We start from the raw sequence: 27,559 nt of genomic DNA, 5'->3' as shown, positions 1-27,559 counted from the left end.
AGATTCTGCACCTGGGATGGGGCAACCCTGGATGTATGTACAGACTGGGGAATGAGATGGTGGAAAGCAGTGCCACGGAAAGGGACCTGGGGGGTCCTGATCAATGGCAAGTTGAATATGAGTCAGCAGTGCCCTGGCAGCCAGAAGGGCCAATCATGTCCTGGGGGGCATCAGGCAAAGCATTGTCTGCCGGTCGAGGGAGGGGATTGTCCCGCTCTGTTCTGCACTGGGGCGGCCTCACCTTGAATATTGTGTGAAGTTTTGGTCACAGCAATAAAAGAAAGATTCTAAGCTATTGGAGAGCATCCAAAGGAGTGCAACAAAGATGGTGAAGGGCCATGAGGGGAAGCCATGTGAGGAGTGGCTGAGGGCACTTGGTCAGTTCAGCCAGGAGAAGAGGAGACTGAGGGGAGACCTCACTGCAATTACAACTTCCTTGTGAGGGGAAGAGGAGGGGCAGGCACTGATCTCTTCTCTGTGGTGACCAGTGACAGAACCTGAGGAAATGGCGTGAAGTTGTGTCAGGGTAGGTTTAGGTTGGATATTAGAAAGAGGTTCTTCACCCAGAGGGTGGTTGGTCACTGGAACAGGCTCCCCAGGGAAGTGGTCACAGCACCAAGCCTGACAGAGTTCAAGAAGCATTTGGACAATACTCTCAGGAATGTGCTGTGACTCTTGGGGATGGTCCTGTGCAGGATCAGGAGTTGGACTCAGTGATGCTTGTGGGTCCCTTCCAGCATATTCTGTGATTCTGTAATTCTGTGTAATTCAGAGGCATGCATATGACATGGGAGGGTAATCCAGCCTTCTGGTCTCCAAATTACAGGTTAAAAGCAATAATCAGAATTGAGGAGGAAAACCCATCACTTTAAAGTCTTCCTTAATTACATAAAATTTGAAGTTGTAAGAAGACTAATACATTAGTAGGTTAAAGGAAAAACCCAAATCAAACACAACAAAACAAACAACTTTCTGAGTACAAACTGAATAAAGGGTTTTTTCCTTTAGTTTTGTGATGCTGTCAAGTGGAAAATAAGCCAGCACCATCAGCCTGCCTCCCCATCACTACCAAACAGTCTGGCACCAATTACTAGAAAGGTGAGAGAATGAGGTTCAAATTTTCTTTCTCTTCCCAAAAAGACACCCACACACACATAAAACCAATGTTACGATACATGTTACCCAAACTGTGAGTCCCCAGGCACCAGGGAAGCAATTCAGGATGCAAGACAGAGTTCACTGAGCAGTGCAGATGTCTTGAGACACATTTAGTAACAAGGTTCAGGTAGTGGCCAAGGCCAGGAGACTATGAGCTAGGAGGCAGGTCTTTAAGCTTTCTCTGGTTTCCTTTGGACCTTTCCTTGTTCAGTGGGTCTCCCACTCTCATCTTCCTCACATCATTGCCTTTCCTTTTTGCTGGATGATCTCATAAATCTTCTGGGGTAGGTAGCTGCCTCCTGGTCTGTTGGTGTTTCTTTTGCAAAATGCTGAAGAAAGTCATAAAAGCTGTTTGGCTGTGGCTCTGCTTGGAAAATATGAAGCAGCGTTTGGACTGAAAAGGAAATAAAAAGATAAACTAAGTAATTATAAATTTAGATGTTCTGTATAATAATAACCTATAAGGTTAAACGAGTAATGCAAGGCATTCAGCTGCAATGCAGCTGAATTCTAGCACCAGGGGACTAAGATCCTGTAGGACTGGCAGGGCTTGTGTTTTGAAGCTTTGTCATTGCTCTGCATGATAAACAGGTTTCATATAAAACCCCCAGGTCACACATCCCCTAGGTACCACTTATTCCCTTATGTGTTTTATCCTGGGCACAATCTTAACATCTGCCACCTCCTGTGACTATGTCTGCTACCCACCACATGGTTTTTCCAGAGCACCCCACACCGTTCACCACTTCATGGAATGGTTGTGATCATGCTGGAAAGCAAAGCTCAGCTTTGCTCTAATACAAGGCTTTGTACGAGGTTCTGTCAGTCTGTGCTTCAATGTCAGTGTTTTTTCTGTTCTCTTAAAAAATGTTAAAGAGAGCAAAATCAACCTTTTTCAGTTTGTCATAGTGGGGATTATACCTGTTCTCTTGGGGAAACTTGTGCACAACTTTGCCACTAGTCTGTATTATAAATTTAGAAAGCAAACACAAAAGACTGCACACAAGAGCTATTTCAGTTCACAGCCATGTGTACAGGTCTACTTCTAAATAGAAATATTTTCATTAGCCATGTAATCCTCTGTTTAATTGCTTACATGATTATTTTTTAAAGAAAGGAGCCTCAAACCAGAATGGGAAGGGCATAACTATGCAGGACAGAACTGTGATTTCAGACAGAACATTAAATTTGGTTCTTATTTCTGCAGCCCAAAATAACAACTCTCCAAAGAGCATCAGGGATGTTCAAATTCCAGAGCCAGAACTAAGCTCCATGGCTCAAGACATGATTCGATTTCTAGGAGGAGACTGAAGAACAACTCTACAAGACAGAAATGCCTGAGATAAGAATGTAAAAATCTAAGGCTGGGTAGATGCCCATAATCTCTCATGTGTAAACAAATAGTTAAATTTATGTCAGGGAGCAGCATGTTCAGTTTTCTGAAGAAGCCATGTTTCCCAGAAGGAATTACATAAATATTTATGAAAATGAAGCAGGAAATATTTTCCCAGGGTAGGACACTGTTCGGCACTGCATCAGGTCAGTGGAAGCTAGGGTTTATTTTGTCAGTCTTCCCCTGGAACTGAATCATTGCCCTCTTGTTTGCAAAAATCTGTTCTGACACAGGAAGAGGTTGTACTTATATAAACACAATTACAAACCACACTGAGTATTTCACTTTCTATCACATCTCTGAATGCACATGTGAATGACTTACATTTTTGAACAGCTTCTCTGAGTGATTGCACAGAAAACAATAGCAATATGTATCTGTCTTAGGCCTCTCTGGAAGGTTGGTGCCTTAAGTCAAAGGTGCCCTCAACAGAACTGAAAGTCTGCATGCTGACAAAGAAGTATTCTCAATCCAAGTGTTCACAATAAAAGTGCTTATAACACATTCCCTGTAAGCCAGGATGTTCTTGCTAAGTGCAGAAGTTAGAAATGCAAAGTTGTAATGCAGTGCTACCTGAGTGAGCAGAAGTCACACACAACCGAGGTCTATTTATAAGAGGGGGTACAGGGGTCAGTGCTGCACCTCATACAGCATCCAGCAGCTCTCTGAATCTGTGATCTGCAACCCAAGCTCTCTCTGAAATTTCAGTGCTGACCAGCCGTTCTTCTCCCTAGACAACAGCTGTTTCCAAATCCCTCCTACCTCACAGCAGGCACTTACAGCTGGAGACTGTGCCAGCGTTTCTGTTTAGGGGCTAAAAGTTGAGGGGGACAGGAATGTGAAAAGAGAGGTAGGAACATCCCAAGAAGGGATTGTAAGCACTAATGCAGATCTAAAGATCTTCCAGAGCACCATGCCTGTGTCAAACCAGAAAAAGCCCACATCTATCCCTCAAGACATCCGACTCGACAGAGAGTAAAACTCACTAGCAGGAAACCAGGAAGATTTTAGTTGACAGGGGACATATATTTCTATACTGCTGAGGCTGATAAAGCCTTTTAAACATCCAACAAGAATTATCTAAAACCACTGGAGTCCTAGAAGCTCTGTTTACTAAACATATAAACAAGGATATTTTGGAGAATTTTGTCCTTACTTTGGTTCTTTTTGTCAGTTATTTTCAGGCATATCAAGATCTAGTAATTGTTTATATCTTACTCAGAGGAATAACAACTGGTGGAGAGTGTGTTTAGCCTTGTGGAGGTTCAAGTAGTTATTGAAGAGTGTCAAAAACAAAAATGAGGTTTTACAAAGTAGCCCTAGGATTACTTTCCTCCCTACACTTTGCAAACCATGTGTTACTGCTCTTCTTTTCCATTTTCTCTAAGCTTTGCCACTGCAATTGATGTATACGCTATGACAGACTAAAGTATCTCAAATAATCATGACCTCTGATACCAGGAGAACAGAAACCATCTAGGATCCCAAAGTGGAGAAATACTCTAAGTTTTTTTTTCCTCCTTCAGATGCTCCCAAATTTATTCAGTGCAGTAAGGTACCGAAGAGGAAAGTTCTCCTTAATACTCAGTTTGGGTTAGAAAGAATGTCACCAGAATCTCAAAACTGATGGTTGAATCAGCCCATAGTTATAAGCAGAATGTATTAACCTAGAGTCCAACCACAAGATCTGAGACTCGAAAAATTATTAAAACTGGTTTTTGGTGAACACTATTTCAGGATGTTATCTGTATTCCTTATAGTTTTTTGACATTTAACTACTAACATCTGAAGAATCAGCAAATGAAGGAATTACAAATTTCCAAGAAAGTTACTTGGACTCCAAATAGGCAATGCATGACACAAAAGGTTACCTGACCAGTGCTCATCTTAAAGAACAGAATCTTTCAAGATATTCTTTTTTGTCTTCTTAGAGTTTTCTTGTAAAACAGTCATTCCCTTCAAAGTATTTGCTTTATGTCTTTTATGTCTAGACAATGCTGTTTGTTTTTCTCTCTTGCCTACAGACATTTCTTTTAGCCTGTTTTAACAGTTCAATGAGAATTAACATGCACAATAGGCACTTTGCCTCATTAAATCTCCATCAGCAATGAAACTGCTTGAAGATTTTTCAGTGAAACTGGTTTGATAAATACTGATTTGCCAAAACCCAAGCTTTTCAGGCTAGTATATCAGTTTTGATGGATTGCCTGTTAAGGGAGGTTTTCTAGCTCCAGGACAGCACTTCTGCTCCAACATATAGTAAGACATAACTGATTAGCATACAGCCTTGTAATAAGGCAATATTATCTTAAGGCTCTAGTGTAAACATTGGTTTGAATTAGGTAGAGAAATAATCTGAATCTGGAGCTCCTACATTTTAAGTGTCTTCGTTACCAAGCTTTTAGATACATTAATCTCTCACTGTGTGTTCAGGAGGTTTGTGATTGTCATGGTGGTGGGAAAGTAGGGTCTTGATTTATTTTCTAATGTGGAATGAGAACATTTGTAAATGATCACAGCACTATTAGAAAAATGTTCCCTGCTTAGTCCTGGACAGTAACAGAAGTGGCTAAACAAATGGTTTCCTCTCTCACTTACACTTACCCCTCTTTATCCCTGATAAATAACAAAGAAGTCACTGTAAGTCTCTCAAGTACTGTGGAACAGATAGCATCATTCATGTCAGTTTGGCAACATTTCCCAAAATGCCTCCTCCAAAGCTAAGTACACTAGCTTCCCACTCCTACGCTCTCTATTCTTGCTCTTACATTGACCTTCTGCTCACAAAATGGAAAGTGAAGGGAAGAAAAAGATAAATAAAACAGATTTACAGTGTACAAGTCAGAGGCACAGTGCCCAACGCAAATCACAGAGGAACAAGTTTATTCCTGGTATGACTCTACTCAACTATAATCCCGGCTTTCTCTTTCCTCCCCCTCTAGCTGTGTGTACCCAGTATCAAGGCCACATTTGAGGGGGTTAGTTAGATGACATTCCTTAGGACAGAGACCATTATTTATTTCTGAAGTACTGTATATATTTTAACAAAAAAGAGAAGTGTTTTGAAAAGGCAGACAGTCTGTGACTAGTGTAGAAGGAAAGAGGGAGAGGAGTGTCTTGACACCTCTTGGGACTTAGGCCAACATTTTATCCCAGATGAAAGCCTGAAATTGAAGTCTTCCTTCAACCTTTACAAAAAGGTATTCGCTTTTACATCAGTACTGCTACTTATTCTATCTGCCCAAAGCTGAAATATTGTAGGACTAGGGAACTAATACTCTCTTAAGTAATGAGGAAAACCTCTAAAAAGCTATTATCATAGGGAATACATTTTTTGCCTAGAATGGAAAGCAAACATGCTCTCACACACTACACAGTTCAAAAGCATAGTTTGGCTTTTAGAGTAGCTATCTCCTTCACTGTGGGAGAAACCAGAAGTTAACAAAATTACTGGAAATATTACAAACACTCATCTCTCCTTTCTTTTCTGCCAGGCTATGCCAAACATCCTTCTGTCCCTGGTTACTGTGCTCTCCTTAAGAGAAAGATGGAGTTGTTTCTAGGAAGGGATTGCACACAGTGAGATATCTGTCACAGTTCCTTTCGAAAGGAAGGATGCACTCTACCTGTTCCTCCATCCAAGATACTTCCTACACCTATTTTCAAAGTCCCAGCAGCCAACTGAAAACCTGGTAGATTTGAACCAGGCACAGCTTCCTGGACAACCCAAACAAAACATTCCCTTGGACGTATGCTACACCAGCGTCCCGATATATGGCCTCTCCCAGTGCATGGAAAAAATGTTATGGGAGGAGGGGCTGCAGTCATTCAAGCTCATCTTGTTCTGCATCTTCAGTTCTGAAGTGTGCCCTTTCTGTACTGTGTCTACCAATGTAATCTGGGCTTGGACTAAGCATTGTGAAGTTATCTGTAAAAACAAACCCACCACTTGTGGGTTTTGGGCTAAAATATCCATTAATCACATGAACTTTTCATTTGCCACTCCAGGGACTGTGGGTACATGGCACCCGAAGGGTGTGAAATAGCATCGGTGATTTCCACCCACAGCGAGCTGGCAGCTTGTCTGTTGTCACTAACAGCCCCCTTGGAGGAAAGCTTTTGTGGAAAAGTATCTCTACATGTTATGTGGAGTCTGCAGTACTTTCAGCACACAACCAGACAAAAGTATCCTATAACTAATTAGTACACGCTTGGATACAATACCAAAGTCTTTTGTCTCTTGAGTAAGTGAAAAGCTGGGCATGAAGAGTCAGTGCTGAAAGGAAAAAAAATTACAAAAGAGATATTCCCATGTTTTGAAGAAATTTTCCACAGTAAATGCAGCTAAATGTCTCACAGATAAGAGATAAATTGGAATAAACAGCTGTCAGTGTTAAATAAATATCCTGGATAATGTACAGGACAGAAATAACTACAACATCGTCAAACTCTTCTCTTCACTTTATTTAGCTGTTCTTGCATGTAGCTCCCAATCTTTCCACTGCTCCAGTTAGTGAAGCATTTATTTTTGAGTCAGCTGCATTTCTTAAGACAGTAACAACGAAAGGCATTTCCTGAGAAGCTGCAAGGATGAGCAGCAAGAAAGAGCAACAGCTAAGAAAATATGGGACCCTTGTAGTGCTTTTTGTCTTCCAAGTTCAGATTTTTGGTTTTGATGTTGACAATCGACCTACAACAGATGTCTGCTCAACACACACAATTTTACCTGGACCAAAAGGTGAGGAATTATCAGGTTGCTAATGCTGAGACCAGTACTGCTAAAGGCTGATTTTTTAAAAATAGAGACATGGAGGGCTTGTGGCATGGGCTGGGCACGAAAGATGTGAATTATTATGGACTGTACAGACATCTAGGAAAGTAGAATTGTAATGGGGGAAAATGATGAAGCAAGGATATTTAAATTTGCTTTTCTTCAGTTTCAGGAACAGTGTCACATATTTTCATATAAGTTAGAGGTGCCTTTTTGCATCTTTCTCCAGCCACATAAATCTTCTCTTAACTTTTTGTGTTCATCACACAACCAGTACAGCTACAAACTGAGGAATTCATCTAAAAGTAGGCGCCTATTGTGAACTGCTAATGGTCTGCTTTGCACTTACAGATACGGAGAGGTATGCAGTATTTAAAATGACAGAACCGTCTTTATTTCTAAATGTTTACTTGCAAACGCATTTCTCCTGCACTTGTTAGACTGATCCAATAGTTCTTGTTGAATTAAACAGGACCTTAGCTACAGATTTCAATAAGAACTGGATCAGCCCTGGCATATACAGGTCTTTTATCTTCAAAACACTTTGCAAATACGAGAAACCAAATTTTCTGCATTAACTTACCCTTTCTGTAACACAGTTAATGTTGCTGGAATTGCCTGGAGGGTATCTTAGCAAAAAAATAAGGTCCATGACATACAAATCTATCTTGTAGTAACAGATCTAAAATATATATTCCACACCATGGCTATTGTAGTTCAAACCATTGCTTTCTTTTTAGTAATTCGTTGTATTTTTCTATGGGCTACAGATTGAGAGGAAAAAAAGTGCAACTGATGTAAATTTAAAGCAGAAAAAAGATTATCAAGTCAAGAGCACTGCTATAGACTCATTTGTTTTTATGATGGATTATTCAAATGCATGTTGCTTAAAGGACTATTTTTAATCAGCAAGTTAATTTCTTCATGATTACAATCCAAGCTTAAACTTTTGCTGCCACAGCATAAATGCAGAGAGATTTAATGATCCCCAAGGGAGCTAGTGGGAGTTGGTTTAGTTAGTATCTAAATAATGGCAGGCTGGAGAACAAAGTTTGACAGGATTGTGTTTAACAGGTCACAAGGCTAATGAGGTGGTCTCATGACAACACAGAGTAGATGGGACTCCAACTGGTTTCTGTGGTCTAGCTTGTACAGGGAGCATCTGAAGGTTAGGTATCATGGTTCTTTGCAAGTGTGGTACTGAGAAAGTCAGAATTCAGTCATTAGCAGTCCTACTGCCTCCTGGCTGACACCAAGTCACAAAATGAGACAATCAACGTATTGACGTAGCCCACACTACTACTTTAGATTACTATGCCCAAGATCCATGACTGGTAGAAGGACTATCAAATTAACCACCTCCAAATTACTGTCTCTCATCCACTGCAGGTCATCCATTTGCAGACTATGTGATGTAACTTTATAGATTAATTTCAGTTCCTACCAGAGCTGAGCTCATCCAGGACCCTTACAAACAGCTCTCAATGGCACTAGTTGTTTTAACTACCAGTCATCTGGGCAACTAAAGACCAAGCAGGCTGACTGTATGAACTATCCTATTACTCCTCAGGCACCCCTTGTAGTCAAGTATGAAATATGCTGACCTAATATGGCAGAAAAAAGTCTGTCCTGCTGCCAGTTTTCCTCTATCCATCTTATGTCTATGAACTCTGAGCACATGATCCAAGCTTACGACCACAGCCACAGGCAGCATTTTGCTGTTTAAACTCTAACCTCAATAGTGGACAAGCCTCTAACCTTTGCTGCTGTAGGTTTTATTTCCTGTGCTACATCTGTTGTGTCCCTTTGCCCACTGTTCTCACAAAAATGGGTTTTGGCCCACCTGGCACAAGTTTCAGCCCCTCACCTCCCTCTGCTCACCATCCCTGCTATGGTAAAACATGGTGGTGCTCCCACTAGACAGAGGTGCTGAGGTCACTTGGTATACTGACCAGCTTTTCTACCACCACAGGCCAGATTCCTGTAGTGGTAACTTCCTGCTTCCATGACAACATGGAAGTGTCTAATGGTCCAAAGCAACCAGAAGTCAAAGGAACTAAAAGGTATTCAATAGCTGTTAAGACTTCCTGCACTGTTCCACCTCATCTACCCCAGCGCAAGGTACAAATTTTCCTGTAGGCTAGATCCAGTCTGTGTGCTACAAGTGGGATGGTCCCTGGTTCTTTGCAACAGCAATACTGCCATTTCCACCACTTAGCCCAGAGGAGAGTAGAAAGCTGAGGGAGAAGTGAACTTGTTGGAAGAGGGTCAGAATTTGTAACCCTTTATTGCTTGCACTATTGGGGGCTGCATTTCTCACTTCATCATCTAGGCATTCACAGTTGCTACAGAAGCAAACTCTCAACCTCTCCATATGCTCACCCTGAAAATCCCGTTTAAGAAGGGTCATTAGTGTTGTGAAAATAGGCCACCTTGTCAACATGTAAGCCACATGTAACTTGTCCAAGTTACTCTGTGCAAGCCATATTCTTCCCCTTCAAAAATATACTATTTGGTATGCTCATACCTGAGATGTCACAAGAGAAGTAGGACATGAGTGATGGGATGAAAAAAAAAAAAAAAAGGGTAACTCCAGGCTAATTATCAGGAAAGCCTTCAAACCACTCATGACACTCCCACCAGCTCCCCAAAAGCGTGAGACAAAACCATTGTGTTTAACCGTGTGTATAACACTAAGAGCTAGAAGATACTCTCGAAGACTGCAGTCTCACAGCAACAAAAGGAATGTAGTCAATGTCCTGTCAGCCCTTGCACTTTGTGTGGCAATGACAGAAGTGCATCCGAGTTAAACTGCTCAGCGTGACAAACCATCAGGAGTTTCAGCCTGACCTCTGGTGGTTCACGCAATGATCGCCAGGCGACTGCAGTCCCTGCCATCCATCTGCTTGCTGTTTTCCATCGCTGGTGCAAGCAAACGAAAATTGAAGTCTTTTTGCAAAGAATTATGCAAAGAAATTTGCTAAATAGTTACTCCAGAAAAAAGGAATATTAAAAAAAAAAAAGGAAAAAAAAAAGAAAAAAAAAAAGAGAATAAGAGAAAGGCAAAGGATGAAAATAGCCCCACTGCAATGGCTGTCTAGTGCTGCCTTCCTGAGAAAGCTTTTGAGGTACACATCAATCTGGCTTACGTGGCAGTGGGAGGCCTTTTCTAGGATTCTTATTGAAATATCCAAGGAACAAAACAAACCAAAAAAAAGTACAGGTTTTCATTGTTCCTAACTAGTGATTTTTGGTGTTTGATCTGAGATGTTAGGAACAACTTGGTCCTGGCTGGGTTGTTGTGGCACAGGAAATGGGCTGAAAACTTACACTAGGTAACGCTGATCCACAGCTGAGTAACTGGGGCAATAAAGGCCAAGTTCTGTACTTCATCCACTTCTTGTGTCCAAAGAGAACCAGATTAAGCACAAATAAAACAATGAAATTTCCAGGGCAGCCAGGTGCTTGGCCTTGCAAAACTAGTCAGGGCCCTATTGCTTGCTTTCTACCCTTCCAAGGCTGGAAGCAGACTGGCTGTTCCTGCTGCTGAGAAAGGATATGGGACTGTGGGGAGGTAGCAGCTAACACAGTGAAAGCAAAGGCAAAGTTGTTGGTCCATGCCCTGGCAGCGTCAGGAACACCAGGCTCTGCTCCCCTGGGCTCTGCCTTCTAGGGGTGTCCCAGCTCTGTCCTTTCTTCCAGCTTGCTCTTGCCTATAGACTGGAAGCTCAGTTTTGTCCAACCTGCAAAGGAAATTTTAAGTGGGCTGACGTAGATGACATGGGATTTGACCTGTTCTGAGTAAATCAATAAGCAAGAATATGAGGGTAAAAACAAGGAGAGAATCCAAAGCTTTGACTCCTAAACTCCCACTAAAAAAGTGAGCAGGAGGAGAAGATGACTGGGGCGGGGGCTGGCTCTGTGGAAGCTGATTTCACATGGATTCATGGGAGCTCAGTGCTTCAGAAGGCTGGCTCTAGATCTTGCTATCTGTGTCAGGTCCCAGCTCATTTCCTTTGACACAGGAGCTTTGAAGTCTTGAACCAGATCCAGGTTGAGAAATTGGAATGAGATGAAATTTGAAGAGTACTGGGAGTTTCCCATAGCAATTTAGATGTTTCCTTATCATTATTTCTGACAAGTGATGCTTATAAACTCTTTGACATCGACTGGTGCCTCAAAATAGCATTTACTGTGGTCTCCAGTATAGCTGTCCATCTCTCAGCTTTAATTGCACTTAAGATATTTCACTCCTGGAAAATCTCAAACTCTCTCAGAAACCAGATATGCTGTTATGCACATTTCCTTCTAAAAATATAAAATGCTTTACCACATCCTATAAGCTGTTCAAAACTATAGCTAAACTTCCCTCTTAGTGCCTCAAGCTTGATCTGAAAAGCCCTTTAATTTCAACACATAATTCTATTTTTCATGGCTTTCAAAATTCCTCATTTTAGTGTACGTTAAATTTCCATTGTTTATCAGCCTGAGCTACAAAGCATGTATGTGTGGGCTTAAACACATAAATTCAAAGGATAGTGGGTATTTCTTACCAATGGCAGACTGATTCCTCCCTGAAGACAAAATAATTCATGGGTCTCTGAGACCATGCCAGAATGGCAGGGAAACAGACTGAGAAAATGAAATCAAGTAGATTAGGTAAAAGGAGAATCAAGGATAATTTAAATTATTTCTGTGTTATTAAAGAAATAATACATGTTCCATTCATGCACACACACACACACACACACACACACACACACACCCAGTTTCAAATAATACAAGTCAGCAGAGGTTTACTGAGCCTACTGAAGGCTTGGGTACGACTCATGCAATGAAATAGCAGCGGAGGGTATTCCTACTGAAGCAAATGGGTGTTTACAAGCAAGCAGAGAATTTAGTTTTTTCTTAAAGATTCTATTTCATAAGAGAAGGGATCCTGTTGTCTAGTTTGGACCTGGGTGAAAAAAGACTACATGTCTAAGAATGGAGGAATATGTGGGAGCCCTGTATGTACCTGGGATAGTGACTGTGGGTGCAGTTTCCCACTACAGTTGCACTCAACTTTCAGGCTTTCTATGAAAAAGAAAGGCCAAATATCATCTTCTTCTTACACTCTGACCATGTGCTGGCTCAGCTAATTACTCACCATACTTTTCAGTGGGCTGATTCAGCTCACTTACTAAAAATGTGTATTTGCCTTACCGATATTCCTCTGTTAAGGCAGTTGAATTCCTTCAACACAGGGTCAAAAGAGTGCTCAGCATCAGGCAGAGGGGAGGGAGGTGTGCAGGACAGTTCTGGGAGATGAAGCAAGGAGGAAGGACAGGGAAGAGGACATCATGTCAGACAGGCAGATGATATCAAGAAATCCTATCCTCACTAGCCATGTATAGTGTGAAAGCAAGAATGGACACTGCTGTGGGAAATTTGCTAAGGATCTAACAGACACTGAAAGTGAAATCAGAGGAAATCTTGAGTATTTCCATTGGTGTAACAGTGACACGCTCATACATTGGAAATACAAACTGGGATGTATTTGCTTATTTCTTAAAGTCTGTGACTCCCTTTGGTGACAAACTCTCTCAGGAGTTACTGTGCAGGCACAAGTGCTGCAAAGGTTCTCCCTGCTCAGGGTCAGTCAGCGCCCCAGGCTGCAGAGCTAATCCTGAGCTACCTGCAAGGTTCTTCCAGGAGGAAGAGTCATTCAATTGCTCGTGAAGCGTTCTCAAGGCTTCAGAATTACGCACATATCCTTATCTCTTTAGTTTAACACCCAGGACAGGCAGAAATCACCTGTACTCTTCACTCTCTCTCTCTGGAGATGGGGAGGGTCTGTCCCTCTGTCACTTCTGGTGGGACTAAGTGCATGAAATATGTTGCTCAGCAAAACTGTGTCACACGTGATCAGAGGGTAAAACCGCCTAACAAATTCCATACAAAACCCTTGTGATGGGACACTGGCTATGCCCAGGAATGCCAAATGCATCCAAGGCAAGCTGTGCAAAGCACCCATGTGGTATACTAATCGAGATTAACCATTCTTCCCCCCTCAAGCAGATTAGTCATGGTGCAGGACTTCTCAAGGACTCTTTGGCTGGTAGTGGGATTTTTTTTCATTTCAGAGTATCTGATGTAAGAAGGCAACTGTGCTGTAGCCCAGAGTAAGTGGTGTTTCATTTGAAAGGGTGGGCACGCCCTAGAGTGTGGAGGAAGATATACCTGCAAAAGAGAGGATGAGAGAGCATTAACATTTCTGTAGTGTTTTTGCTCAGGAGAGAGGAGATGGAGCTGACCTGAGGCCATGGCTTGCCAACACACCTGACAAAGTGTCCCTGCATGGACCCAGAGAGTCTGAGCAGAGCTCCAAGAGAAGGGACTATGTGCTGAGAGATGTACACAAGCGTAAGCCCAGATAGGAGTCTCCCCCTGGCGTCACCCCTTAGGCAGCCTGCAGATGTGCTCTCCCAATGATGCAGGGCTGCCTCTATTGATAAACGGGGGCTCTGTAACCTGGTTCTCCAAAAACCAGGGTCAGCCCTTGATCACAAGATTTGTAGAGTCACTAGATATATGAGAACAATATATATGAAGCAGAAAACATCCTCAGTTCATGAATACAAACCAGATAAATTGCCTACAAAAGATTCAGCAGGGAAATCTAAGCCACTTGAAGGTCATTAAAATCTTACTACTTAAATTCTTACCAAATGTAACCTCTCAGCATTGTGTTCTTTAGTGAAAGTCCTAAAAAGATAGAGCCCCTTTCAATTGCCTAAAAATCCTGCTAGTAATTAGACCTTTAGCATTTCCAAGAGCTTGTTTATAGGAGAAAGAAGATCTGTTGTTCCCTCTCAATTATAATTAAAATTTTCTAATCGCTGCAAAAGTCACTTTCTATTTATGGCTTCTGCTTTTATTTTGCCTTGCACAGTCCCAAGGTAGAATAGTCAAGTAATTTACTGCTTCAGGTGTTCATTTTAGTAATTTGGTATTTTAAATCTGTAATAGAAGAAACAAATCAACTTGAGGGAATACTAACAAGGTTGAGAAATGGTCTTACTTCAGTTACTGATTTCAAGTGCTTCTTTACTCATGCTTCAAATGCCAGTGCAGTGCACTATCTGACATCCCTGCAAACACAGTTTTAAGAGTACTAGCAGGACAGATTATTTTTTTAGATAATTTAAAAAAAATCGCACGTCTACATGAAGCCTCAGAGGAAAGGGAGGGATAGTTATTATAAATTAGAAACGAAGCCAACTCAACCCCTGCCCAAAGCACTCAGCCAACCTCTCACAAACCCTCCTACTTGGTTGCAAATCATAGCGAGACCACAAGAGGGGAGCACAATACAAGAGTTCACGTTTCGTGCCAAAACTGAGATCACTGCACACAGCAGCTAAAGGAGGACACAATGCATTTTAACACCACATTAGCAAGCACTGGGCTTAATCCAGTCTTAAATTAACAATGACATGGTACCACTAACTAATACTAGTTTGTGTCTACTCTTGTTTTGTAATGGCCTACCTATTCTCAGATGACATGGGGAGAAAAGCAGGATTACTCTTTTTTTACAGACAAATTATTTTTCTTCCCATTTTTTTAGATAGGGAAACTAAGACAGAATGTGGTAGGCTGCTTTGTGCCAAGGTGATAGATACTTCTTCCCTCTCCCTTAGGCTTTTGGACGGTTTAAGTAAAAATTTGGACTATGCAAGGTATAAAACAATAAAAGTTGAGGCCATCCATAACCTCTCAAAATCTCCAGAATAAACTTTTCAACACTTTCCATCCCTTTCACCTGCTGGCTCTCGATCTGATGGTCCATACAGCACAACCTTCATCTGCAGCAGTCCCATGTGTGAAAAGTTTACTCCAGCATCTCTCAGAAAAAGTCACTGTAGCTTTCAGTGGCTTGAAATGTTGAAACTGAGATAGGAATAAAACGTCTTTGGAAAGCAGTCATAGCCTCTCCACTTTTATATTGACTTTCTTTTTTTGGCTCTATATCTAAGATTAACTGTCTAAGCAAGTTTTCTTTAAAAAGAAAAAAAAAAAAGGAAAAGGCATCTGGCACAGAGGTCTTCTTTCTGCAGCAAACAAGAGTCCCTCTGGAGCCTTTAACCCCACAGAGCAGCCTGGAGGCCACAGGGAATGTAACTAGCCAGCCTGAGAGATGATGAGGACTGCCAGGGTGATAAACCCTAGTTTGAAAGGTCAGCAGGAATTTGGTTTGCTTCTCACAGGCCAAAGAATCTCCAAAGAAACAAAGCTTCTATACCAGAGCCAGAATTACGGCCTATCTTACACAAAGCAACTAGTTGCACAGGGAAAGGTTGGGCATGAAAAGCCTCCCACAATTCTCTCGTCAGAGAACACAGTCCATTTGTTAAATATCCCCAAATTGTATTTATAGTCAAGATTCACTCAGCTTTTCCAGCCTTTGAATCATGCCCTGCTTCCTTTCTATTATCGCACAGTTTTCCCCCTGTATGGGTTTCATGACCATATTGGCTCTTAACCTCCTCTCAGAATTTCATTTCACAAGCCCTTTGTCAGCTCTGGGAACCTTTTCTAAATTTCTGAGCTACTGAGAAGTGACTTTTACACTTTTCTCAAGGGTTTCACAGGTGGGTTTGGAAAGGACAACATCTTGTCCACTTAGGTCAACAGCAAAATTAAGTTGCACATTCTCTAGCTCTGCTGTTTGATGATCAGTAGAATCATAGAATGGTTTGGATTAGAAGGGACCTTTAAGATGATCTAGTTATAATTACCCTGCTATAGGCAAGGACACCTTTTACTAGGCCAGGTTGCTTAGAGCTCCAACCTGGCCTTGGGCACTGCCAGGGATGGGGCATCTACAGCTTCTCTGGGCAACCTGATCCAGTGTCTCACCACACTCACAGTACAGAATTTCTTCCTCATATCTATTCTAAACATACTCTCCTTCAGTTTAAAATAATTTCCCCTTGTCCTGTCACTACATGCTCTTGTAAATAGTCTCCTCCATCTTTGTTGTAGTCTCCCTTCAGGTACTGGCAGGCAGCAAGAGAAGTCACGCAGAGCCTTCTCTTTTTCCAGCTGTACAAGCCAAATTCTCTCAACATTTCCTCCATCCCTCTGATCACCTTGGTGGCCCTCCTCTGGACTCACTCCAACAAGTCCATGTCCCTCCTGTGCTGGGGACCCCAGAACTGCGTGCAGCACTCAAAGTGGGGTCTCACCACAGCAGAGGGGTAGAATCATCTCTCTCACCCTGCTGGTCACGCTGCCTTAGATGCACCCCAGGACACAGTTGGCTTTCTGGGCTGCAAGTGCACATCGCCAGCTCATGTCCAGCCTCTCGTTCACCAGCACCCCCCAGTCCTTCTCAGCAGGGCTAGAACCCAGTACAAGCAGGCTGATCCTTCCATCAGCTTCAGGCTCAGACCCACAGCTTCAGCTGGATATTTAAGGAGCTTGGCATTTGGAAATAGTGTATACTGAGTTTTACAGTATTTTTAAGGCCCAGTGAAAATAGATATGTTTACAATGTCTATTGCTGACTGCTTACAGCCTTTTCTCTTGCTACTTTGTCCTGTGGCAGCTGCTGTTAAAAACAAAGTGCCTGAGTGAGCCAGCCCACGCATACACATCATGTTTCCTCCTTGTCTACCCCTCCAGTAACTGCTTCCTCCCTCCAACACAGATGAAGTTCAGCCCTTTATCTTCCTCATCTTAGACCACTGACCTTCTACCCCAAAGGGCATCCTGACCAACAGGGTGAGTCTGCCCTCCACAAAAGAGTCCCAACACTGAAGGGTTTTTTTTGCATCAAGGGACAGACTCAGCTCAGTCCATATAATTGGCATGGAAAGGTGCCAAATGCCTAAAACTATGTTTTATGTGCTGCAAGTAATATATAGCACTTCTCATCTAGTATCACTCCCCAGAACAGCCCATGGCATGTGACCTGTGACTACAGAAGTAGAAGGTAAATCAGGAATGAGTGGGCAGTATTTCTCAAAAAAAAAAAAAAAAAAGTGACCAGTGTAATGATCAGTCTTAAAGCAATCCTGGAAAGGTACTTTCTCCCCAGCACATAAAAAAAATCACTGAGTTCTTTGCACAGGATATTTATTATAAGGGCCAAAAGTATTCATGGATTTAAATTGCACAAGGCTGTTCGGTAGAGGGAAGAATCAGTAGTTCATGAGAGGTCTGGATGCAGTGTTTGGCTCAGGTGAGCCTTTAAACCACTGCTGGTGAGAGTCTGGAAATGACAGCCTGGGTAACAGTCACCCTCAGTACATCCAGTTCCCTGAACACTTCCTGCCAGGGCTTGGGGACACCATCCTCAGTGAGACAGGTTATTGGTCTTGTCACATACTGCTGTCCTGTCCTCACTTCTCATTTGCTGACACCCAGGCAGACTTTCCTCCCCTGGCTCTCCATACACTGAACTGCAGCCTCTTCTTCTCTTATGGGCTGCAGGCACAGACACAACCGGCTGCCAGTAACACGTGAGATCCTGGTTGAGCCAAGAGACTGTGGCACTGCTTCCCTCTGCACGGCAAGGCTTACTGCCAAGAGGGGCAGGAACAGGGGGAGAGGCTTTGGAAGGCTGCCTGTATTCAGTGCTGCCATTTGGTGCAGGTGAGTTGTGTCCCCTGCCTGCATCTGCTGGGGGAAGGTGGGCAGGAAATGAGAGAGCAAATCTCTTCTTGGGATTTGACTCAAAACTAAGAAGTAAAAATAAGAAAATCGACTTTAGTTGTGCCTCAAATTTCATGCATAATGCAAAGAAACATTGTATGCTACCTACGGAAGGAGGTAACATTTGGTTCTCACTAATTGCTGCCTTGCACCTTTGGACTGTAAGCTGCACAGTGAGAGACTGTGTGTCACAACAGCAAAAGTGTTTGTACAGTACTATACAAGAACCTGTGTAATAGGGTCTTGATCTCATTTGGAGAAATCTCTGCACTACTGTAATAAATGCAATGATTTTGCCTCTTACAGATACCCTGTGTGTGACTTTTTCAAAATAAAGCATCAGAGTAACTGCAAAACAAGTTTGTTATATCAACATACAAATGCCATCTGTCAAAAACTGAAGGCAAGAATTCTACCATATTAAGTGCCAAGGTCTATGTTAAGAAATATTTCAACATATTTACATTCCTCCCATTCTGAAAGCATCTACATACCTTGAACACAGAGTCACTAGGAAGAGAATCACTAGGAACAATTAACAAACACCTACTGCCTCCCCTGGCAGTTTGTCTGGGTGTTCACAAGTTTCCCAACAGAGAAAGATTTGCTTATTTATCTGTTTTATGGCTAATAAGGCTTAAAGCGTAGGAGTAGAAATTGGTGTTGTAGAATTCTCATGTTGTAACAGCCTCTTTGAAAGGGAAAGTTAATAGTTTTTCCTAATGATGGTCAGATTCATCATCTCTTCTCTGGAAATTTATCCCATGACTACTGTGCCTTCAATGTGAAATAGAAAGAAATGAGTAGGAAAAAGCCCTGTGAACTTTACTTTCTGACTGTGTATAGTTGTATTTATTGCACTGAGAGAAATGTACCATGTTGGTTTATTTTCTGTTCTTTTTTGGAAGGGGATGAAGGTGAAAAAGGAGACAGAGGAGAAGTAGGCAAACAAGGAAAGGTTGGACCAAAAGGACCAAAAGGTATTTATAACATTTTGTTGGCTATTACCGGTATATGAATATCATTATACACAACTGTACTGGTGCATATGATTGGTGATCTTTAATGCTTTTCATTCCTGTTGCACCAGTGGATTTCACAATCCTGTCAAACATTAATCAGAGAACCTAACAATACTAAGAGAGCTTGGTGCAATTCCTACCGATACCATATATGGCTGTCATGAGTGTGAGTCAGAAGACCCAGATCATATGTATAGTCAGAAAGATTACTGATCGTTAATCAAATGATCCTTTAGTTGGAACTGATTTTTGAAATCTATTTCCTAGTAATACATCAGGATGCCAAATAAAATTGGGTCTCAGTTGTCTGTATTCTGCAAAAGAGCAAACAAAGCCATACACTGAAAACAGAAGTTCCTTTGATCAAAGAGCATCTGAGTTGAGAACAAAGAGTCACAGATGTTTCAGGACTCAACTCAATTAAACATATCCCACATCCACAGTGTGACCTGTGGAGGGCATTAGGAGGCAACAAACATGATAGTGTCAGCCTTGTTTGCATACTCAAAAGCTTAATTTATCTTTAAAGTTTGATGATAATGGATATGCACGGTCTTTCCTCCTTGATAGTGGTATAAGACTAATCAGGAAAGTTTCTACTTTTACAGAACCTTTAAAATCACCCTGCTATTATTGATACAATAAAAAACTTTTCCCATTTTTAAACGCATTCTTATGATTTTGATTCTTACCTTAAAATGAACATCAGGTAAGATATGAGGGAATCAGCTAACCAACCATTAACAAAGCATCTTACTGATGCTAAATTCAGTGTGCAAACTGAGATTCCCTAGACTGGCCTGTCATCATTAGACAGCTATTTTAGAACTTGAACTACTAATCAGTTAAAAAGCACATCCTTTATTTTGGTGCTCTGAAGACAGAGAAAGCACATACAGCAAAACTAGCTCCCTACTTGAAATCCAGCTTTGAGAAGGATTCCCAGCAAAGCTGCAAGGCCTTTACCTCAAGAAAGAAGGAAAGACTTTTGTCTGGAGTGGAGAAAAATGAAAACAAATAAAGCTGCTGGCAGCCTGGTTTGACTGTGAAGTAAAATCAATATTTGAATATTCACTAGCAATTTTAGTTTGTATTTTCTGTAAGAAAATATGGTATTTCTGGGCATTTGAACAGGCACTTCTACTAAGGTGCCTTGCAATGTCCTACTGTTGCATCCTACAGCAGCAGAGATCTGTGCTGTACTCCTCCAAATGTCCTCAGGGCTGCACTCATTCTGACTTCGCCACACATGCAGACTGACCACACTCAGAAAAAATAGCAGCAGTAGATGCCTAAACAGTGCCTTGGAAAAGAAATTACAGAAACCATTCATACTCATTTCCTTTTCATTTCTTCTCTTAGGAAATAAAGGACCAGTGGGGGATGCTGGTGACCAGGGAATGCTTGGGAAAATTGGACCGATTGGTGGCAAGGGTAAGCTCTGGTCTGGGAGTTTTCTTGTTTTTTTCCCTCAAGATAAATATGTGTTCTGTGAGAGTTCCAGAGATGGAGTAATATCAGATAATGGCTGTGACAAATGCTCTCCAAATAAAGTTATGCATAAAAATTTGTGATGAGAGCTAACTGAGATATTCTTGTTTTATTTCCCACATGCACTATTATCTGACTTACTTGGATAAAATAATTTGGTTTATGAGTTAAAAAAACAATTTTCTTTGATGGATCTAGAAAGTGTCTCTGCTCATTGCAGGAGGGTTGGACTAGATGATCTCTGAAGGTCCTCTCCGACCCAAATTATTCTGTGATTCTACAGTAAAAGAGGAAAGGAGAAATCCAGCCCTTGTGAGGCAAATTCTCTGAATGTTCTAAAAGAGAAAGACAAATTTGTGACTCTGATTTGGACTCTGAAGACCTAAGTTAATGTTCTGCTGCTGTTCAGGATGCCACACCTGGTCACCTTTATTGTTCTGGGTCATGTGAGCACAGGACAGCTTGGTAAGGAAGGGATTTAGGAGTTTTAAGAAGACACTCACATAAGCAGGGGTGACAACTGCTTGCAAATCAAAGTAGACTCCAAGTCTGCCTGGACAGTAATTTCAGAAATTACTCTATTCAGAAATGCTCTATTTATCTTAAGAAGAAGCTTGGGCATTTCTTTCTGGTATTTCTAAAGAGCCACTTAAGAGGGAATATCAATTCTGCCACAAGGAGACCTGCTTTGAAAGCGGATCAGGGACTCCATCACCCCCAGTGGAACTCTGTGGTCTCTAACCGGTGCATCAGCCCAGGTATGCTGGTGAGTAGGTGGAACAATCTCTCCAGGGAGCTTCTCAAACCAGAGTTTTTAATAAACCTTTGATGGCCTCTAGCCAGCCTTAGCATCAGAGAAGAAAAGGGTTTTTTCTGAGGAACTGATTTTCAGAAGTACCTAGACAACTGAAAACCCAGAGAGTTTCTCCTAAGAGGTCTTCAATCATCCAGGAAACAAAAAATTAAGTATCTCACAAATAGCTTTTCTTTATCTGAAAATAAACCAATGCTCTGAGCCTTTAAACCAAGCTTTCTCAATCTGAATGCATAATTTATTTTGCCCTTACAGTTTTCTCATTTTCTTTATTTGCAGAAGCAAAGGTCACTAACTCACTGTTTAAATCTACAATTAAACATTCTAGTTCTTAAGTAAGCAACCCTGAAATTCCAGCTTGCAAGCGTGCAGTGTCAAGCAATGCTAACTAAAATGACAGCCAACATGTAAATTCTTTTAAAAATCACAACCATATAAAGTAAAAAGTTCATCAAAACATGGCCATCAATAAGGCAGAGTAAGCAGAACTTTTTCACCTCTAAAGGTTTAATTCATAAAAGAAGAGCTGACATGAATTCCAGATAAAGTCCAGCTGCCCCTGATCCAAATTACAGCTGAGATCTTTTTAAAAGCTAGGCACCTCCACTTATATAGTAGCAGAGCATCGTAAATCATTTTTATGATTTACAAAAGAAGAGGAAATCAGTTGGATGAAAATAATTCACATTTACATAAACTGCAACCAAAGTTAAATGCTGCTCCTTACTGACCTCCCTCTGTGCAGGTGCAGGTGCCAACTGCTGCCCACACACACAATCCATTGCACACATGAATTCAGTGGCTTAGTGCACATCAGCCTCCTCTGGTGCCTCAGCCCATCATAGAGCTACTGCACCCAGGGAAGGGCTCTGTCCTGCAGGCCCGTGAGAGAACACAGATCTCACCTCTCCAAGGTTTCTGGAGTGCTTTCAGCCTCTCAGGATTGTTTTGCAGTTTATATTTAAAGTAAGTAGTACCAGGAACCAGCAGCACACAAGATGCCTGTGTTATCAGCAAGTTAGCCATTAAAAGGTTCTCATTTCCATACACCAGAATTAATCATGGTTTGTTTAACTTGGCATGTCTTCCAGTACAGTACATCAGAGCTTCCTATCAGAAGCATGCTGTTAATATATTATTAAACAGGCTTTCGAATACACTCCCCTGACATGTGCACTGTCTGAGATCTGCGAATGTTTTCCTCTTTATTCAGGTGACAAAGGAGCCAAGGGCTTATCAGGGGTTCCTGGAAAGAAAGGAAAAGCAGGTATGCTATGCATCCTTCTCTGCAGAACGGTCAAGTCTGCTGGATTTTTGATTTCAGTGTTGGTTTATCTGGAGTTTCTGGACATTTTGAGGCCCATGGGAAAATATGAGAATAAACAGGAGGAGAATGAAAATGTTTTGTTGAGCAAAATGAAGACTAGGGTAGGAACATGGCTGATGCCTATGAATACACCAACAAATATAAAGAGCCAACCAAATTAATGGGCAATGTTTGTTATCACAAAAACTAGCACACAGACAGGCCAGCAGTTTACATTTATACTGGATTCTAGAAGAAAGTTTTTTAATACCAAAGGAATTAAATTCATTAACAGTTTCCTAATAGGACTATGGGGATGAAAAAATAGGATAGAGCATAATCTGTTGTCAAATGAATGCAATGCACTTGCCTACAGGAGGAGAATTTGAGTCTGATGAGTTAGAAAGTTCTTCTGAGTCCTAATAACTTTGAATGGTTACCCACCTTGAACTTACACTTGTGTTCATTTTTAAGAGATCTCATATGCAATGTCGTTTTGATTCATAATGGGAAACAATTAATAACTTATTTTCTTTTGAGAATAACAAAAGAACAAACAAAACCTATACCATGCCAAATTTCAGTTTACAAAAAAATCCAAAACAACCCAACCCTCAAAAAACTAATATAACTAAGACTTCAGTGCTTGAAAGCTATTGATTATTTGAGTTGGTATTGACTTACTGCTGTACCACAGCTGTATGTATTCACTAACATAGTCCTTATACCGAAGTTTTGCCAATCCCACCTCTATGTATACTCACAAAACATCTTCACTGAGAAAGTAGCATTTTTATGGGTGCTGTTGCTTCTGTTAGAAGGCTGGGGAACCTGTGCTGATTACAGATACAAAGGTAGATCATTGGTATTCAGATGCAAGGCTGTAGTGATCCTCATGATAAGTCACATCTCTGAAGTTAGATGGAATCAATAATGAGGGGGCAGAGAGTGTGTAAATCCCGCACTGATATGGGTCTAAAAAAGATGACAAACTCTTCTATCTGCATTTTTAAAAGCAGGGATTCTTAAGCCAGTTAGCAAGGGATTTTACAGAGACAAAATATTTAGTGCTTTGATCAACAGAAGTATAGCCAGTGGGCCAAGGTGAGACTGGCTGTCCACAAGTGGAGCCTTGTTCTTCAGAGGCTTTGGAAGTGGGATATAGGTGACTCTCCATGCACACACACAAATTCTTCTAAACAGATAAATCCTCTACCCTTTGCATTGTGTCAGGCACGGTGTGTGACTGTGGAAGATACCGCAGATTTGTTGGACAACTGAATATCAATGTTGCTCGTCTTAATACCTCCATCAAGTTTGTAAAGAATGGTAAGGATCTTTATGTATTTGATGGGCTTTATTTGGCTCCAATAACAGTTACCATTGGTATTCTTCTACCATTGCCTCTCTATGGCAGAATCCACAGATGACCCAACCTGCTCCAAGGAGGCAGGAAAAGCAATAGGAACCTCTTGATCTTTCTGCTGCCCAGGAAGGCTGCAGACATTGTATTCCTAGTGCTCCCCTCAGTGCAAGCATCATTTTCCTGTAACAGGGGACCAACACTCAAAGACGTGGGTTATAAGAAGCCACATTTGCGGGCAGTGCTGTCAGGTGGACAGTGAAAACTGCCCCACTGAAAGGAAAGTTTCCTGGAATATCAGAGATTTTGAGACAGTTCCACCACTGCTTCCAGGATTGGGGTTGCATCAGTAAATTTAATGCATTTGAGACTGTTCTCTGTCACTGCAGGCATCCAGCACAGAAGTCAGCTGTATTATACATTCTACAAAACTGAACAACATAATCTCAAGGAGTGTCTCTCTACCAACCCCTAAGCGGGGCCTGGGGTAACTCCTGAATTGTTTGGGATAGTGTTAATTGTCCCAGGCCAAACACTGCTCAGGACCATTCCAACAATCCATCAGCAAAGACTACCAACTTCCAGCTGTCCAGGCATGCCTCTTGTCACTGCTTAATTCACTAGGTCATACACTGACTGAGAGGTCTGCCTTTTAAAGCTGCTGAGCAGCCACAGTTTTCTTCCTAGTCAATGCCACAGAGTGTTACAGCAGCTCTGAATATCAGGCTGTATTTAAAATGTCTTATTTTAGCAGTCACATTCATTTTCCTCTACATGGAAAGGGCCTGAAAAGCTATCTATACCACTATGTTTCTATCCCTGGGCACTCATTCACCATTTATATTCAAACACATACAGTGGGGGTGATCCAGAGTTAGACATTGCTATTTGACCATTTAGTATGCCTTTATTTGGCTAGTACTAGGTATTGCTGAAGTAAAACTTTATTGTCACAGGAAACACACCAACAAGGACTGAATAGTTCTTGTCCTAACGTGTGCAAGGTGCTTGTCAGTCCCATTACTTGCATCGCTCTCCAATCATGTCCTCACTGGTCATCATAAATTCAGTGCTGGGAATACTTTTCCTCTTTTCCTTTTATTAATTCTAATGTAAAAATCATTTTACTGTCATGTTGGAATAGAAGCACCTTCAGAGCGTCTATTGACATGCCATTAAGTGTTTTTTCTTCTCCTTCAAAGTAATAGCAGGTATCAGGGAGACAGATGAGAAATTCTATTACATTGTGAAAGAAGAGAAGAATTACAGAGAAGCCTTGATCCACTGCAGGGACAGAGGAGGAACACTGGCCATGCCTAAAGACCAGACAACCAATGCCCTGATTGCTGACTACATCTCCAGCAGTGGTCTCTTCCGAGCCTTCATTGGGCTGAATGACATGGAAAAAGAAGGACAGTTTGTGTATGCAGACAACAGCCCACTGCAGAACTACAGTAACTGGAAGCAAGGGGAGCCTCACGACCCAGCTGGCCGCGAGGATTGTGTGGAAATGCTCAGCACAGGAGAGTGGAACGACTCTGAGTGCCAAGTCACCATCTACTTTGTATGTGAATTCCTCAAGAAGAGGAAATAAAAGTGCCAGAGAATGTGCCTGGCACCTGCTGTATATACAATAAACCATCTTCATTCATCCACTGTAGGGAGAGTGAATCAGGGGTAGTCAACTAGGGATAGGAACTTAATCTAGCCTTCACATCATCATGTTAAGCAAGAGTAGCTACTCTTTAGTCATCAGTGACAGTAAAGTCAGCAAAGGTCTGCAGAGGGCATCCAGCCAGTTGTGAATTTTTATTTCATTTATACATGTATTTTAGGGTGGGCATTTCTATGTGTAATTTAGGGGTAAATTTAGAGTTTGCAGAGGTGAATATAATTTCACCAATGCCAGAAATAGTAAGCTCATTGGTATATTAATCACTGATGTGATTTGTGAAGTCCACAAAGTGGAAAAAAAGTGAAAGAGTGCGATTTTCACTAATCTCTGACCTGTGCAGGAAGTCCCAGTAATCTCCCTGGTGACTTCAGAGCTGAGAGAACAGATTTACAGCTTCTCTTGAAAAAATTCTTCGTTTATTAGAATCATAGAGTAATCTGAGGTGGAAGGGATCTCTGGAAGTAATCTGGTTGAATCATCCATGCAAAGCAAGGCCAACTTCAAACTTAGAAGTTGGAATACTCCCTTAATTTGACTGTGCAATTATATTGCCTGATATGCATTTATCTGGACTTCTGCAAAGCCTTTGCGTGGATGCCCACAACATCCTTCTCTTTAAATTGGAGAGAGATGGATATGCTGGGTGAGCTATTAGACGAATAAAGAATTGGTTGGACTGTCACATCTGGATGTTAGTGGTTGATGGTTCAGAGTCCTGATGGTCATCAATGACAAATGTTGTGTGTGTCCCTCAAGGGTCCATTTTGGGACCAGTGTTATTTAATAGCTTCATTAATCACACGGACAAAAGGATTGAGTGCACCCTCAGTAAATTTGCATATGACACCGAGCTGAGTGGTGCAGTTGACAGACCTGAAGATCAGGATGGCATCCAGAGGGGCCTGGACAAATTCGAGAAGTGGGCTCATGGGAACCTTATGAGGTTTAACAAGACCAGGTTCAAGGTGCTGCACCTGGGTCAGGGCAACCCCCGGTATAAAAACAGGCTGGGGATGAACAGACTGAGAGCAGCTCTGCCGAGCAGGCCGTGGGGGTGCTGGTGGATGAGAGGCTGGACATGAGCAGGCAAGGTGCACTCACAGCCCAGAAAGCCAATCATGCCCTGGGTTGCATCCAAAGCAGCGTGGGCAGCAGAGCAAGGGAAAGGATTCTGCCCCTCTACTCCACTCCTGTGAGGCTGCATCTGCAGTGCTGCATCCAGCTCTGGGGTCCCCAGCACAGAAGGGACATAGACCAGAGGAGGGTCATCAAAATGATCAGAGGGATGGAGCACCTCTCCCGCAAGGAAAGGTTGAGAGAATTGGGTTTGTTCAGCCTGAAAAAGAGGAGGTTATGGGTGACCTAACTGCGGTCTTCCAGTACCTGAAAAGGGAGCCTACAGGAAACTTGGAGAGAGACTCCTTGCAAGGGCAGGAAGTTACGGGATAAGAGGGAATAAATTTAAACTGAAGGAGAGTAGGTTTATATTAGATATCAGGAAGAAATTCTGTAAGATATCAGAAAGAACCACTGTGAGAGTGGTGAGGCACTGGATCAGGTTGCCAAAGAAGTTGTGGATGCCCCACCCCTGGAAGTGTTCAAGGACGGGTTGTATGGAGTTCTGAACAATTTGGTCTAAGAAAGCTGTTCCTGCCTATGGCATGGGAGTTGGAACCATATCTTTGAGGTCACTTCCAACCCAAGCCATTCTATGGTTTTACAAAGGAGAGGTCTTGCTTATCTCTGCTTCTAACTCTATCTTCCATCAGTCCGGTCTGAGGTGTGAGGAATTAGTGTGCATACAAGCCTGCACAGTTTGTAGGAAACCTGAGAATAGGTGGAGAACTCCTAGCCTCTGAAGT

General features: G+C 41.9%; 1 protein-coding gene across 1 annotated transcript; it reads left to right on the top strand.

Moving 5' to 3' along the window:
- The first annotated feature begins 6,841 nt into the window (after nt 1-6,841).
- On the top strand, nt 6,842-26,538 carry COLEC10 (collectin subfamily member 10). Its single transcript, XM_027884924.1, has 6 exons — nt 6,842-7,289; nt 18,935-19,006; nt 20,411-20,482; nt 22,567-22,620; nt 23,893-23,988; nt 25,225-26,538. The coding sequence occupies exons 1-6, from the start codon at nt 7,142-7,144 to the stop codon at nt 25,614-25,616; spliced, it is 834 nt and encodes a 277-aa protein (XP_027740725.1). The 5' UTR covers nt 6,842-7,141; the 3' UTR covers nt 25,617-26,538.
- Nucleotides 26,539-27,559: the final 1,021 nt, after the last annotated feature.

Source organism: Empidonax traillii, unplaced genomic scaffold (assembly GCF_003031625.1).
Source record: "Empidonax traillii isolate 1590-97213 ecotype Southwest subspecies unplaced genomic scaffold, ASM303162v1 scaffold157:size2224338, whole genome shotgun sequence".
NCBI lineage: Eukaryota > Metazoa > Chordata > Aves > Passeriformes > Tyrannidae > Empidonax > Empidonax traillii.
The sequence above is the reverse complement of the archived record's forward strand: the minus strand, read 5'-3'. Positions and strand labels throughout refer to the sequence as shown.